The 15,501-nt window shown below is 33.5% G+C and overlaps 1 protein-coding gene across 1 annotated transcript; it reads right to left on the bottom strand.

Annotated features, from left to right (window-relative positions):
* Positions 1-2,838: 2,838 nt before the first annotated feature.
* On the bottom strand, positions 2,839-5,534 carry LOC107487537 (uncharacterized). The gene is made up of 4 exons (XM_052261588.1): positions 5,210-5,534; positions 3,639-4,384; positions 3,390-3,579; positions 2,839-3,305 (listed from the first exon to the last, which is right to left on the bottom strand). The coding sequence occupies exons 1-4, from the start codon at positions 5,532-5,534 to the stop codon at positions 2,839-2,841; spliced, it is 1,728 nt and encodes a 575-aa protein (XP_052117548.1).
* Between the last annotated feature and the right edge of the window lie 9,967 nt (positions 5,535-15,501).

The raw sequence follows: 15,501 nt of genomic DNA, 5'->3' as shown, positions 1-15,501 counted from the left end.
TCACATCTTCCATTTACCGGTTAGTGAGTGTGCAGTGACGTTAGAGGATGTGGCGATTATTCTTGGTCTTTCGACGAATGGTTTGCCAGTTACAGGACCGACACTCAGCAGTTATGAGGCATTAGAGGCTGAATGCTTGGATCATTTTGGTGTTGCACCTAGGAAGACAGAGTGTAGAGGAAGTTTCATCAAGTTGACCTGGTTTCGAGCACTGAAGGATCGTATAGTGTTGGCTGACAATATTCAGATTCAAAGGTACGTGAAGTGCCACATAATGTTATTATTTGGTACTGTTATATTTAGAGATAAGTCCGGGACAGGGGTGCACTGGAAGTTTCTGTCGTTACTCCGTAACTTTTCTGGGATCATACAGTTTAGCTGGGGATCGGCATGCCTGGCACACCTTTATAGTGCGGTGTGTAGGGCAACTCGAGCCGGCTGTAAGGAGATTGATGGTCCACTGACACTTTTGCTTACTTGGGCTTGGATCCGACTACCATTCCTTGCGCCGATTCCTGGAAATCCTCGACTCTTTCCAATTGCGAACTGGTAAATTTAAATACTATATGCTTTTAAATAGTGGTGCACGCTGTATTTTAAACTTCATTGATAAATGTTATTCAATGAATTGTCTGATATCAGTTGGCATAACTGGGAGCGTGCCGATCGTCCCTACAAATATCGTAGTCTTAAACAGTTTAGGAGAGCGTTGGATGATCTGCAAGAAGGACATGTATGTTGTAAGAAATAAGTATTTTGTTTTTCTTTAGCCATGTTATTTTTTGGTGTGTAATCCTCCTTTACTTGCATAATCTGTACAGTTTGTTTGGGAGGCTTATGCAATGGGGCGGATTGAAGCAGGCTTGATTCCTCCTGATATCCGTCGGCATTTGGCCATATGGAGTGCCACAGTTCCGCTTATATCTTTTGAATGCATTGAGTGGCATGCATCTAATAGGCTGAGGAGACAATTTGGCTTAACTCAGGGCGTTCCTCATCAAGAGCGGGATCTAGGTGAAGCACACGGTGAAGTTCTGACAGGGCCTAAGAATCAAGATTGGTCTGGAATCCACTCATTCTGGGTTATGCATTGGACGAATAGGTATAGTCATGTTCTTGTCGAGTACATGGTGCCTTTACAGCATCAGCTAGAAATCTACTTGCATTGGTACCGAGGTACATATGGTGACCATTTACGCCTGTCAGATCTCGAACCGTAAGAGAATCAGGACGGTGATCGTATGCATAATCAGGACAATCAACAAGTACAACCACCGCCACCACCATCGCCACTGCAACCGCGACCGCCCCCCAGAGACACAGGCACAGTAAGAGCCTGAGCAGTTCACACCATACATTCCTGACACGCAGTCTGCGGATTATTTCACACCACCATATCCAGTACATCAACAGTATTGGAGTGTCCCACACCAAGAATCGGGTGAACAGGGTTTGTTTAGCCAGCTGCTTCGATTCATGGCTCCTGTGCCAGGTTACTCACATCCAGGTTACGGAGACATTCCTACCAACCATAGGGCCCAACCGAGTGGGATTGCTCCAGGTAGATTGTCGTTGGATATGAGACCTCGCCAGCTCACTTCATCTGGTAATTCCGGAGGTAGACTTTCTGTTGACTCTAGTAGGAGTGATGGTGCCACGAGGAGGATCATATAGAGCGAAAATTCACGTCGTATTCTGATGGGTCTAATTCAGGAGAGGCACCAGGCAGTTGAACATGACGCTGATGACTTTCTGGTTGACCATCCGGATGGGGATGGGGATGAGGATGAGGATGAGGATGAGGACGAGGACAAGGATGAGGACGACGATGATGATGAGGGTGGTGATGGTCCAAATGATGGTCCAGCGCCTAGTGCAGGTAAAATAATTTACTGGTTAGACTAATAGAATAATTTCCTTATAAGTTTGTTTTAATTAGTGATTTATTGAATCTTTTCATAGGTACAACCACTAGCGAAAAAGGAAAGGGATACAACCTTAGAGCTGATCCCCAGTGCTAATCGATATACTCCGTCCGCTTTTAACCGGGTTGCAAAGAAATATAAGAAATTATACAAGGATGTAAAATCGGCAATGAGAAAATGATGTCTGTATTGAACTTATCTATTTAGAGTGTGTGTTGTACTTATGTATTTAGTGGACTTATTTATTTAGAATGTGTTGGACTTATTTATTTAGAATGTGTTGGACTTATGTATTTAGTGGACTTATTTAAGTTGAATGTGTTGGACTTATTTATTTAGAATGTGTTGGCCTTATGTATTTATAATGTGTTGGATTTATGTATTTAGTGGACTTATTTATATCATCAACTATGCTACTTTACTTTACATCAGTTCTCTCATTAAATTTTCAGTATATGAAAACCCCAAAGTCATATAATAATATCACACAGGAAAGTCATACAACATACAAAATATTGAAAGTCATACAATAACTAGAGTGAGAAATTTAACTAGAGCTCTATTGGTTACTCGCACCTGCACTTGCACCACCACGTTGACGACATCTACTACGGTTGTGGCCCTCGGCCCCGCAATGCTTACATCGCCTAGGACGACGCAACATCTGAATGTCCATCTCATTCAAGAAACGGGTCATTCTTGGCCGACCTTTGGATACCCGTCTGAACGGATTACCTACAAATCGAGGTCCCTAATAAACAGGCCATATTGTGGGATTTTCTAGTGGCCTAAACCTCGCCCTGTAAACTCGTCGAACTTGTTCTATTTTGTAGACACCATGTACATACACTTGCTAATCCAGCCGCTGGTTTGCACAACAAGCAAACACATGTCAACACGGAAATCGGTCGACCTAGAATTCACCACAGTCACACCATTGTCGACGGAGGTCCACTGCATACTCTAGACCACTAGGACACTCACGCACTTCAAAAACTTCATTTTGTCGGTCAAAGCAACTAACTTGGATGTTACCTGCTGCCCGCTGATTGGCATGCAATTTGAAGGTTACAAGCTCAGAGAACATATGTCCAACATTAATTCGAGTATCAGCCTCGGCTCTTTTTTGGGTAAACAACTCATTAAGCCTGTAAAATGTTGCCTTAACAAGTGCAGTGACTGGAAGATTGCGAGCCCTTTTTAGTACCGAGTTGATGCACTCCATAAGATTGGTGGTCATATGACCCCATCGATATTCCCCATCAAATGCTAAAGCATACTGCTCACGTGGAATCCGATCCAACCAGTTGGTATACGCCTCACCCCGCTCGCGTAAACGCTGATAACGTGTCTCGAACTCACGAACTGTTCGCGAGTATCCTGTCATTAAAACAAAGACCCACTATAAGTAACATTCATCATAATAACTGTGTTCAAGAGTAACTGTAATCGTAGTTATCATACCGATGTTGACGATAAGCTTCTGCAGATACGGGGCCTTGAACTTCCTCAAAAAGCTGGACTCTATATGTCTGATGCAAAACATGTGGAATGCTTTGGGAGGAGACCAAGCTCCGTTACTACGAGCAATAGCTGCTCTAATGGAATCGTGCTGATCGGAGATAAGGCCCACACCATCACGTGTCACAACATGCTGTCGCAAATTACTAAGAAAAAAGTGCCAAGCCTCAATGTCTCTCCCTCAACTATCACAAATGCAATAGGCATGATGTTGTTGTTGCCATCCTGTGAAACTGCAATCAGCAAACAACCCTTATATTTTTCATACAAATGAGTTTCATTTACTTGCACTATTGGCTTGCAATGTCTGAATGCTCTAATACAAGGGTAACAACTCCAGAAGACTCGGTGCAGTACACAAATATTAGGAACCAAGTCATCTCCCTGATACGCAGGCATTGTTTCAAAATGAACGACTGCGGATGGCTCCTTGTGACACATGGCCTCAAACCATATCGGCAAGGCTTCGTACGAAGCTTCCCAACCTCCGAATATTGACTCCACTGCCTTCTCTTTTGCCAACCATGCTTTGCGATAACTTATAGTATAGTTAAACTTTGACTGTACTTCTGCAATCACTGATTTCACCTTTATAGACGGGTCAACTTCTACCAATAGCTTTATTGCTTTTACAATTGTGTTGGAATTCAGCTTCGAATGATCTTGAAAAATGGTGGCCCTAGTACAGGTGTGACTACCATTGTACCTCCTTATGTCCCAACAGTACTTTCTGGACATTTTGCTCACCCTGATCAGCCAATCACATCCTGTACCATATTGGGTGCATTTAGCATAGAATGCCGTCGGTTCTGACTCATGCACCCGATAATCTCCACCTCTGCGGATATTATAATCTTCCATCACCTTAATTACTGCCTCCCTGGAACTGAATTCCATTCCCATTATAAATTCACCATTTGGCATAATGGGAAGCTCTGCTGCAATCACATCACAAATTTATTAGTTCCATAAATAACTGTTAAATATGTGTCGCATTAATTAAATCAATGATCCGTAAATCAAGAATGCATGACGCAAAAGTTAATAAGTTTATCAACTAGGTCATGAAACAGTATTTAATAAACTAATAATCACACGACAATGGAAGACATAGTTACGAGAACCAAACCGGTTCATTCTGGATTTGGCCGGTTTGAACTGGTTCGTTAACCAAGTGTGGTCTCATCATCGGACCAGACCGATCTACGGTCTGGTTCGATGGTTTGTGGTCGAACCGGCCGGTCAGGTTCAACAGTTTTGCTAGTCAAACCGGGCCAGTCCGGTTCAATAGTTTTTTGCCCGAACCGGCCAGTCCAATTCAATGGTGTTTTTGTCAAACCGGTCGGTCCGGTCCAGTCGGGTCTGGTTTTACCAACAACAATGGAAGACATTGTTATCAGAACCAAACAGGTTCATTTTGGATTTGACCGGTTCACATCGGTTTGTTGCCAAGTGTTATCTCATCATTAGACTGGACCGACCTACGGTCCGGTTTGACAGTTTTCTGGTCTAACCGGCCGGTCAGGTTCAATGGTTTTCTTATCAAACTGGCCGGTCTGGTCCGATCTAGTCCGGTTTTAACAACAACAATGAAAAATACTAAATTTCTCAGCATACACGTTCACTTGATAATCAAACATTAACCAATTACTAATTATATGCTATATTTTGCCTATTTACCGTCGTCTTAAATATTTGTTCTAAAGTCAAAACCGATGCACAAATCATAGCTTAACAAATCTTAATTTAAAATGATGACATACCTGCATTTACATATTGAGGAAACTCCGGTGCATGCATTGTCTCCAAATCCAATGACCGCATGAAAGTCGGCTCTTCAAACGGCTGCTGGTTTGCTAGTGCATTTGCCACATTCGCCACGTCTCCCACCATAGCATCGTTAGCATGATCTTCGTCTACACCTGGACCAACAACCTCGTAGTTACTTTCAAACTCTTCTTCACTATCACTGTTGTAATCTTCCATTTCAATATCTCGGTCCGCTGTAGATTGCTCGAACTCAACATACAATTCGATGAATGATGTTTGTGACCGACCTTCAAGATACTCTGAAAATATTTCTTGCATGCTCGCTTCTTCAGTTACGTATTTCGTTTGAAATTGAACGAACCCACCAAACATAGATACAGGATATCTGTACAGAATACATGACACTCTCCTACATATTTGAGGATCTATTTTTTCCCAAATCACACTTTTTAATTCTTCAAATGATAGAGTGAACGGAATCACAATATCTAATGAATTTTTACACACAAATTTTACTCTCTCAGATGTTTGTAATAAAATGTGGACATGATAATACACTTTTAATCTTACTCTATCATCCATCGCAGAATAGAAAAGATGAGAAAGAAAGTTTCGAGCTTCAGGGAACTCAAAGCTGTGAGAAGAAGAAGAAAGCTTCGAGCTTCAGAGAACTCAAGCTCAAATCGGACCGTCCGACCGCATGCTCCATTTCAAATTTTTTGAAATCTAAAATCAGACCATCCTATTTCAGGTTGGCCGCCAAAAGTTTTCTTCAGCTCCAAGAAATTGCTGAGTCCAATTTCCTGGTCTTCTAATCCGCAACCATGAAATCGCTGGGTCCGATTTCCTTGGTTAAAAATATCCTCCTTCTTCTCATGAAATCGCTCCGTCCGATTTCCTTGCAAACGACATCACTGCCTCACACAAATCGGACGGTCCAATTTGTGTCCTCCCTCACCTGCATGAAATCGGACCGTCCGATTTTCTCACACCACCTAAACGCCGTCACACCTCCGTTAAACTTCTCTAAGATCCATAACCATGCGTTACACCAATATAGGTATCATATGCAAAACAATTAGCCGAAAAAGGAAACATATATATAATTTCGAATTAAAATGAATCATTCATAGATTTTTAACTATTGAAAACTTAAGATAACTTATATACCTTAATTAAAAAACTTATGAATCTCATAGAGATTTATAGATAATTAAGTTTTGCTACAACATAGGTATCTTAAAAAAGAAATCAAGAACTCATTTCTCTTTTATTTTCTTTCTCTCTTTTTATAATTAGATTTCAAAAAAACAAAAACCCAATCAGTGGACTACGTAAGTTTTCTCTTTGTGTGAATATTAATCTGTAAGATTATAATCTTGAAAAACGGATACCCATCGAAGAGAAGATTGAGATTCTTGTCTTCTTTCTCTTATTTTATTCAATTTTTGCCAGATATTTTATTTAATTATTATATATTTTATGTGTATCCTTGTATAGCTAAGTTTTTAAATTAGTAGGTAATAGGTGATCAAGTAAAATATTTATTCATATAAAATTGCAATTAATTATTATTATTATTATTTTTTTTTACATATATATGAGTTTAATTTTAATATAAAATTTTTTGTATAATTATCTAATTAATTAAATTTATGCATTTATATGTCTTTTTAAGTAATTATTGTGAAAATTAATTATTTTTATTAATATAATAATATATGATTAGTTATCTATAAATCATTTATACTAAAAAAATAGAAGAGATATGAGATTATATGAGAAGGAATAAAGAAATTGTGTAAAGTGAATGTTGATTTATATATAGAGATATAACAAAGAGTAAATATAAAATGTGAGAATAAATTAGAATTTAACAAATTTAACTCAATTTATACCTATTAAAAAAAATTATTAACATTGAAAGGATATAGTAATCTATATAAAATTAAAGAATAAAAATATAAAAAATAATATTTAAAAATCCTATTAACATCGAAAGTATAGAGTAATCTATATAAAATTAAAATACAAATAAAATTGATATATTACGTATCAAATACAATTCAAAAATGCGGATATAGTCGAACTGCTATCCACCCCTGCCCTTACTCAAAAGAATTGACACAATACGCCGCAGTTGTTCTAAAGAAACGCACATCGAGATCCAAAAAATTCAAAAAAAAATTTGAAAATGGAAATATTTTTGGATAGATCTTTTCGTAGAGCAATAAAAAATTATATTAGTTGCATGACAATTCTAAAGAAACTCATCTCAATATCCAAAAAATAAAACATAAAAAAACTCTTTGAAAAAGAAAGGTTTTTGGCTCTTTCAAAGAGACACACCTCGATATCCAAAAAAATTCAAAAACCTCTTTGAAAAAGAAAAGGTTTTTTGGATAGATCTTTTCGTAGGGCAATAAAAAATTATATTAATTGCATGACAATTCTAAAAAACGCATTTCAAGATCTAAAAAAATTCAAAAAATTCTTTGAAAAAAGAAAGATTTTTAGCAGTTCCAAAAAAACACATTTCAAGATCTAAAAAAAAAAATAAAAAAACTCTTTGAAAAAGAAAATATTTTTGTCTCTTCCAAAGAGACACACTTCGATATCCAAAAAAAAAATCTTTGAAAAAGGAAAGGTTTTTTGGACAGATCTTTTCGTATGACAATAAAAAATTATGTTAGTTGCATGGCAGTTCCAAAGAAATGCACTTCGAGATCCAAAAAAAATTCAAAAAACTCTTTGGAAAAGGAAAGATTTTTGGACAGTATTAAAAGTTTATTCATCAGTGCAATCAATTTCTACGAAAAATTCAAAAAAATTTTTTATATAAAAAATATAAACGTTGGAATACTCTGAATTAGGTAGATTCTATTCTCTAATAGAATATGGAATTTGTATATAATATTAACTAAAATAATTTCAAATAGTTATATTTTTAATAAAATTAAAGAAATGAAATTTTAGAATTTTTATAGAGAAAAAATATTTTGAATGAAATACTAAATTGGTGATCCAAAAATAATAAATTTTTTAAATTTCAAATCATGTCATTCTTATTTCGAACTAATACTTATCGGAGGAGAAATAATAAGGGATCAATTGAAATTGATTTAAATTGGAGATACATATATATCAATATTTATATAGTATATGATATATGGGCAAAATGTATTGGGGTTACTTAAAATTTAATAATAAATATTATTATGTTATTAAAAAAATAAATAATAAGCGCTCTTATTTAGTTCGGTAGAATGTGGATCTCTAAAATCTTATAGAACCTTATTCCATTCTTGTTATATTAAAAATGATAATGAAATAATTAAGCAATAGTGCTAAATTTGACCTCTTGAACAGTAAAATTCTAAAAAGTTAAGAATGAATTTACATTTACTAAAAACTGACGTGGCATCATATTAAAATCCTAAGAAATTAAGAATAGATATGGAAGTTATCTTTAGCTCTATTATAATATATTACTTATAGATAAATAGATTGTTAAAAGATAATATAATTATTTGAGAGATCTTTCTTTATACCTAATAAAAATATCTCTACTATATTTTCTTGCTTTTATCTGTTACCTTTTTTTGTTATGCAAGTTTTTAAATAAATAATACACTAAAAATAGTAGAGATAATAGTTATTATGCACTGATATTAACTTTTATTATTAATTAGATTATTCTGTGAGAATAAAAATAACAAAATTATATGAAAACTTATTTATAATATCTATTCTAAATTATTGATAATTTTATACAAAAATTGGGATAAAAGCAACCTAGAACTATTCATCTCACTCTTTACCGCAATTATTTAATTATAAAATTCTATAAACTGCATCCGTCATATATAGAACTATGTATTTAACATTTTAGTGCTTACTTGTGACTCTATTATCTTACTTTGTGAAAATAGACACTTTAAAAAAGCATATTCATGTTTCAAGGTCTTTTCCTTTTTAAAGATTGTATTATAAAAAATCTTCAATTCAAATAACTCCAATACTACATCTAAGAAACTCTATAGAAATGTCTTCATCTAATTTGTGTGGCTAAAAAACAATACTAATAAAATATATTGACTGGAAAACTCAACCACACAAGTTAAATGAAGACATTTTTATAGAGTATTTCAGATGTGTCATTGAAATTATTTGGATCAAAGATTTCTTGTGATTCATTGAATTCATCAACTGTTACTGCCACCGCTGCTCAAACCACTAGGCATGTCGCGAACAAGAAATTTCACAGCACGGGTGCCAAGATCATCCAATATTTCTATGCATTCTTCCAAATCTGAGTCATTCCTCTTCATCGTCGAGATACTTGAGTTGGAAAGATCCGATTTGTAATTTGAATGTTGTTGCAACTTCTTCATAGAGCTGGAGACAACCAGCTGCAGGATCAAACTTGAAACAGATCATATCTTTTCTGTAGGCAGCTTTGACAATAATTTTTTATCCACTATCAACACAAGGTGATTTGCCTTTCAAATGTTTCCGATTCTCAAAATTGAGCAAGAGCCATTCGACGAGTCTGTCATGCTTGAAGTAGTCGGATCAAACTTCAGTCCTCCTTCCACACCCTGGACCGAGTCGAGCACGCTTTGTATTTTCTTTAACGAACGATTAAAGGGGATCCATGTCAATGGCAGCGGCAAACTATACGCATGACACACAGCTTGTAACACATCAATTATCTCTGTTAAAGCTGCTCTTTTGTTATTTGATAGACACTGCACAGGAAATAAACAATCTGAGTAACAAGTTTTTAATTCCAGATGAAAACACATCATTGTGAAAGTTCAACTTTGTCTTCTATTTATTGTTGTTGGGGCGGTTGGGGGAAGCATCTTCTTTACAGTACCTGGGACATAGTCCTTAAATTAACTAAATGATATTAAAAAATATAAATTATTGAAAGAAAAAAATTAATATATGGATGAAATAACTCGTGAATATAATTATACCAAAAATTACAAAAAATTATAAAGGTATAATATTTTAAGAATTTATTAAGTGGTATGATATTATGTGAAAAGAACAGATAAAGAAGATGTGTCAAGTAAATGTTGATTTATATAAAAAACATAAAAAGGAGTAAGTATGAAAAAAGAGGATGAATTATGTTTTATTATTTAATTAATCAATTTATATCTATTAAAGAGAAATAGCATTAACATTAAAATCATACAGTATCTTATTTCTTATATAAAAATAAATAGTAAGAGATTATAAAAAGTATAGAGTAACCTAAAAAAAATAAATGAGATAATAATGAGGAAAAAATAAAAAAAAATCCTAAGTTGTAACACTATATAATAATTATAAGAAAGAGTGATTATAAAAGAGGATGAATTATATTTATAGCTAATAAAGAGAAATAATATTCACAGAAAAGACAAATAGTATCCTATATAAAAATAGAGAATAAGAGAATATGAAATTATAGAGTAAGCTAAAGAAAAATAAATGTCATGAAAATGAGAAGAAAAAAAAAATCCTAAGCTATAATAATAAGACACATGAGAAGTAGAAATAAAATAGTTAAAAGTAGTTCAATTAGAAACAAAAGAATTAAAAAGTAATTTAAGTCAAATTTTCTTTTTCATAATTAGTTGCATTTTCTTTTTCACTTTCTTCCTAATAAATACAATTATATAGTCACTTAAAACATACATTTAGCAAAAGTGGTAGAAAAAAAAAAGAGATACAAGATTATGTGAGAAGGGATAAAAAAAATTATATAAAGCGAATGTTGATTTATATAGTGATATAACCAAAAGTAAATATAAAATGTGAGAATGAATTAGAATTTAAATCAATTTATACCTATTAAAAAGAATTTATTAACATTGAAAGAATATAATAATTTATATAAAATTAAAGAATAAGAAAATATGAAAAGTAATATTTAAAAAATTCTATTAACATTAAAAGTATAGAGTAATCTATATAAAATTAAAACACAAATAAAAATGATATATTACGTATCAAATACAATTCAAAAATACAAATATAGTCCAATAGTCAAATTTCTCTTTCCCGAGGAGAAGACGCGGATTCCATTCCCACTATCCACCCTTTCTCTTACTCAAAAGAAAATTCTGATTCTTTCTTAAACCCAATAAAAAACTATTTGTTGCATGGCAGTTCCAAAAAATCGAGTTTTCATTTCCACTATCCACCCTTTCCCTTACTCAAAAGAAAATTCAGACTCTTTCTTAAACCTAATAAAAAACTATTTGTTACAAGGCAGTTCTAAAAAATCGCACCTCGAGATCCAAAAAATAAACTACATTAGAGGCATGACAGTTCCAAAAAAATGCACCTCAAGATAAAAAAAAAAAAACCAAAAAACTCTTTATAAAAAGAAAGGTTTTTCGATAGTGCAATCACTATCACTATATTAGATGCATGATAGTTCCAAAGAAACGCACCTCGAAATAAAAAAAATATCCAAAAGACTCTTTGTAAAAGCAAAGGTTTTTGGATAGCGCAATCACTATCACTATATTAGATGTATGACAGTTCCAAACAAATGCACCTCGAGATAACAAAAAAATCCAAAAAACTCTTTGTAAAAGGAAAAGTTTTTGGACAGCATTAAAAGCTTATTCATCAGCGCAATTACTGTCACTATATTAGATGTATGATAGTTTCAAATAAACGCACCACGAGATTAAAAAAATCCAAAAAACTCTTTGAAATAAGAAAGGTTTTTGGACAGCATTGAAAACTTATTCATCAACGCAATCAATTTCTACGAGAAATTTAAAAAGTTTTTTTGTATAAAAAAATACAAACGTTAGAATACTCTGATTTAGTTGGATTCTATTCTCTAATAGAATATAAAATTTGTATATAAAATTAACTAAAATAGTTTCAAATAGTGGTATTTTTTAATAAAATCAAAGAAACATAATTTTAGAATTATTTTTATTTAATTTTAAAAGAATCTTTAAATAAAAGTAATTCTATTAAATAAATTTTTTTACTTATAACTCATATAAATATCTATTTTAGAATCTATTTATTTTATAAAATAAAATATTTTGAATGAAATCTAAATTAGTGATTCAAAAATAATAAATTTTTGAATTTAAAATTCTGTCATCCCTATTTCTTACTAAGTAGAACGTGGGTCTCCAAAATTTGTCAAAACGCGTGATTCTATTCTTGTTATATTAAGAATGACAATGAAATAATTAAGCAACACTTTAAAGGTTGAATTTGACCTCCTAAATCACTTCGTCGGTATTGTAGAATCCTAGAAAAGAATAGTAAAATTCTAAAAAGTTAAGAATGAATCTAGAGCCACTTAAAACTGACGTGGCATCATGTGAAATTAAGAATAAATACGAAAGTTACCTTTAGCTCTGTTATAATATATTACTAATAGATAAATAGATTGTGAGAAGATAATGTAATTATCCGAGGGATCTTTCTTTGTACCTAGTAAAATATTTTACTATATTTTCTTACTTTTATCTGTTATCTTTTTCTGTTATATAAGTTTTTGGATAAATAGTATACCAAAAACAATAGAGATAATAGTTATTATGCACTGAAAACGGTATTTTCTTTTAAAGTAAAGGGAGATTAACACAGCGAAATGGAAATGGAGCAAGGAAAAGAAACCAACAAGCAACATCTGACAAATCAAAGTACAAACTAACTTCTAGTCATTTTCGATATTACCATCAATAACCAAAGGGCTCACCACTAATTCATTCATCAGAAAACGTAAACAATCTGTTCATAATTTTCACCACACCTGAGGCATGATTTATAAAGATTCTAACTAAATTGTTCAGATAATAGCAAAGAACCCAATGAAGCACCTCTTTTTCTCATCCTTCCTGGCTGATATATTTGTTCAACTTTCAAAGTGTTGCTTTAGTGTACCTGGAAAGATCCATATCCTTCCAAGGGCGATCAGCCAAGCACACCACACATGCTAAGTTAGCTCAAAACCAACAAACAAATGAAAAGCAGTCTCCACACTTACAACATAAAACACACATATTGTCATTCTGATCAATAACACATAATCTACACAGTCTATCCTTAGTATTCACCTTGCCGACCAACACAAACCAAGAAAATAACTCAATTCTCGGTGGGATGAAACCTTTTCAAATAGAACTAGTGAAACTATAGCTTGTGATTTTCTCCGATAGAATTTTTGCTTACAACACCTGCACAAAAGAGTTAGTCAAATAAACACCTATTTTATCAAATTTTCAGACTACTCTATCCTCTCTTTTAGTTGTGAATTTGACTGATTATAAGATCTCTCAATCTAACCCCATTTAAAAAATAACACAATCAAATCTAATTAAATCTTGTTCAGACACAATACTAGTATTACCATTCAATTTAAAACAAGAATAAATTACTTTTTTGGCCTTTATTCATTTATTTAAAGGACAAAATATCTTTTTCTAATTTAAAAATCTTTAATTAATTTTTAATTATCCAAGTGACTAGTCTAAACGAATTCTGTAAAAGATGACATACTAATGTGTCAGGATCGCTTAGTCTAGTAATAGAGATTGTTTAGGCCAATTAATTGGATGATTGGGAAATAGTTATAAAATTCCAATTTATAAGAAAATGCTTTGTCATTCAAACAAATAATCAAAGACGAAAAACAACATTTACTCTTAAAATAATGACCAGATGAGGCTCTCACCAAACCCACTAATCATGAGAAATAAATTTCAGCTTTGAATTACTGCAAACTCGAGCGTTAAGCTCATTGGCAGTAAATACGAGTAATATTATACTAACAAAGTTTATCGAGTAACATCTAGAAAAAAAAAGATAATTTTAAAATAAATCTCCATTTCTAACTACCAAAGATTTAATAACTACAAACAAATTAAATTAATACTATATTTATAAAAGATAAATTTTTTTAACAATATTATCCAATTGTTAAATTTAAAGTTGACTCTGTTAATTCTCATCTTTTCCATCCCATTCTTTTTAACCTCTTCATGCTTAGCTTTCATCCATGGATTTTCAAATATGTTTATTCTGTACAATTAATTAGAACAATTCTAGCATCCAAAAAATGAATAATAACTTAGCAGAAATCACAAAATTTACATATGCAAAAGTTCAATTGTTCAAATTGTTAATTTAGATAAGCCACGATGTTCCTAAGGAGTACTTTTCCCTCAAATTATTTTTACGAATAAAACACTTCCAAATTCGTAAACAGAAAATAAAAATCTTAATAATACAAGTAGAGATTTTTTTCATAATAAATTATAAAAAATATTTATTTTCACCAAACTTAGTTTTTAACTTTATTTATCGAAATGCATGTTTTTTTTTTTTTGACAAGTGCGGCCCCACGCGAAACTCTATAAAAATTAGCAAGTTCGCCTTACCCACCGGTGAACTTTATAAATTTTATAAAGTTCGCCTTACCATTCGGCGAACTCCACTTTAAATATATTAAATTGAGTTTGAAAAATTAACAATGATAAGTGTGCATACCTGACCTAATATTATGGATCAGGCTCAAGTAAGCCTAAAAGACCCAACCCAAATATTGGCTTTCACCACTTAACCGACTTCATTGAAAGAGGTCGGGTCCGACATAGGCTCCTCCCCAAAGAGGTCGGGCTTGACATGAGCTGGCAGATAACACTTACTCAAATAAGTAACTGTCCCCTAAAATCTCTCGTCCACTTCCAGAAATAATATCTCAACAACCCTAAAATAAAAGGACGGTTATCCACCTTTAGAAGTGGAACTATTTCAATGGTGGTTACTAGATCACCACTATAAATATACTGACACACTCAGGTAAAACTAAGTTCCAATACATTTTAAACCTGCTTACCCCCTTGCTAACATAGGCATCGGAGTGTCTTTGCAGGTACCACTCCCATTCCTTCAATCACACAACTCGGACAGCGGCTCCCGAACGGGAACAAGTCGGAGACTACCCTCCATTAACGTTTGGGCCAATTCTTCAAGCCCAACCCACTTATCTCAGGTTACCCATGTAACATTGGCGCCGTCGCCAGGAGCCTGGGAGATCACCTTATAATGGCAGATGACCAGAATGAGGACGGACACACTGCATCAGAATTTGAGCAAGAACAACAAGATGCAGTTAACAACGACAAGACAATAATTTCTATGCAGGGAGCGGACCAACAACACCGAGAAGGTCTCTCAGGTGTGAAAGACCCAAGGGGAATCTCCTCTGGGGCACATGAATCAAAGAAAGAGGGGCAACCTCATG

This window comes from Arachis duranensis, chromosome 5 (genome assembly GCF_000817695.3).
Source record: "Arachis duranensis cultivar V14167 chromosome 5, aradu.V14167.gnm2.J7QH, whole genome shotgun sequence".
In the NCBI taxonomy this organism is placed as follows: domain Eukaryota; kingdom Viridiplantae; phylum Streptophyta; class Magnoliopsida; order Fabales; family Fabaceae; genus Arachis; species Arachis duranensis.
This window is presented reverse-complemented; position numbering and strand designations above follow the sequence as displayed.

What these genes read in the sequence shown, in the direction of transcription:
- LOC107487537 (XM_052261588.1), bottom strand. Translation starts at nt 5,534, where the DNA reads ATGCAAGAAATATTTTCAGAGTATCTTGAAGGTCGGTCACAAACATCA. An exon ending in ACATCATGCCTATTGCATTT is followed by an intron (nt 3,580 to 3,638) that starts GTGATAGTTGAG and finishes AATTTGCGACAG; the next exon opens with CATGTTGTGACACGTGATGG. An exon ending in GAAGCTTATCGTCAACATCG is followed by an intron (nt 3,306 to 3,389) that starts GTATGATAACTA and finishes TTTTAATGACAG; the next exon opens with GATACTCGCGAACAGTTCGT.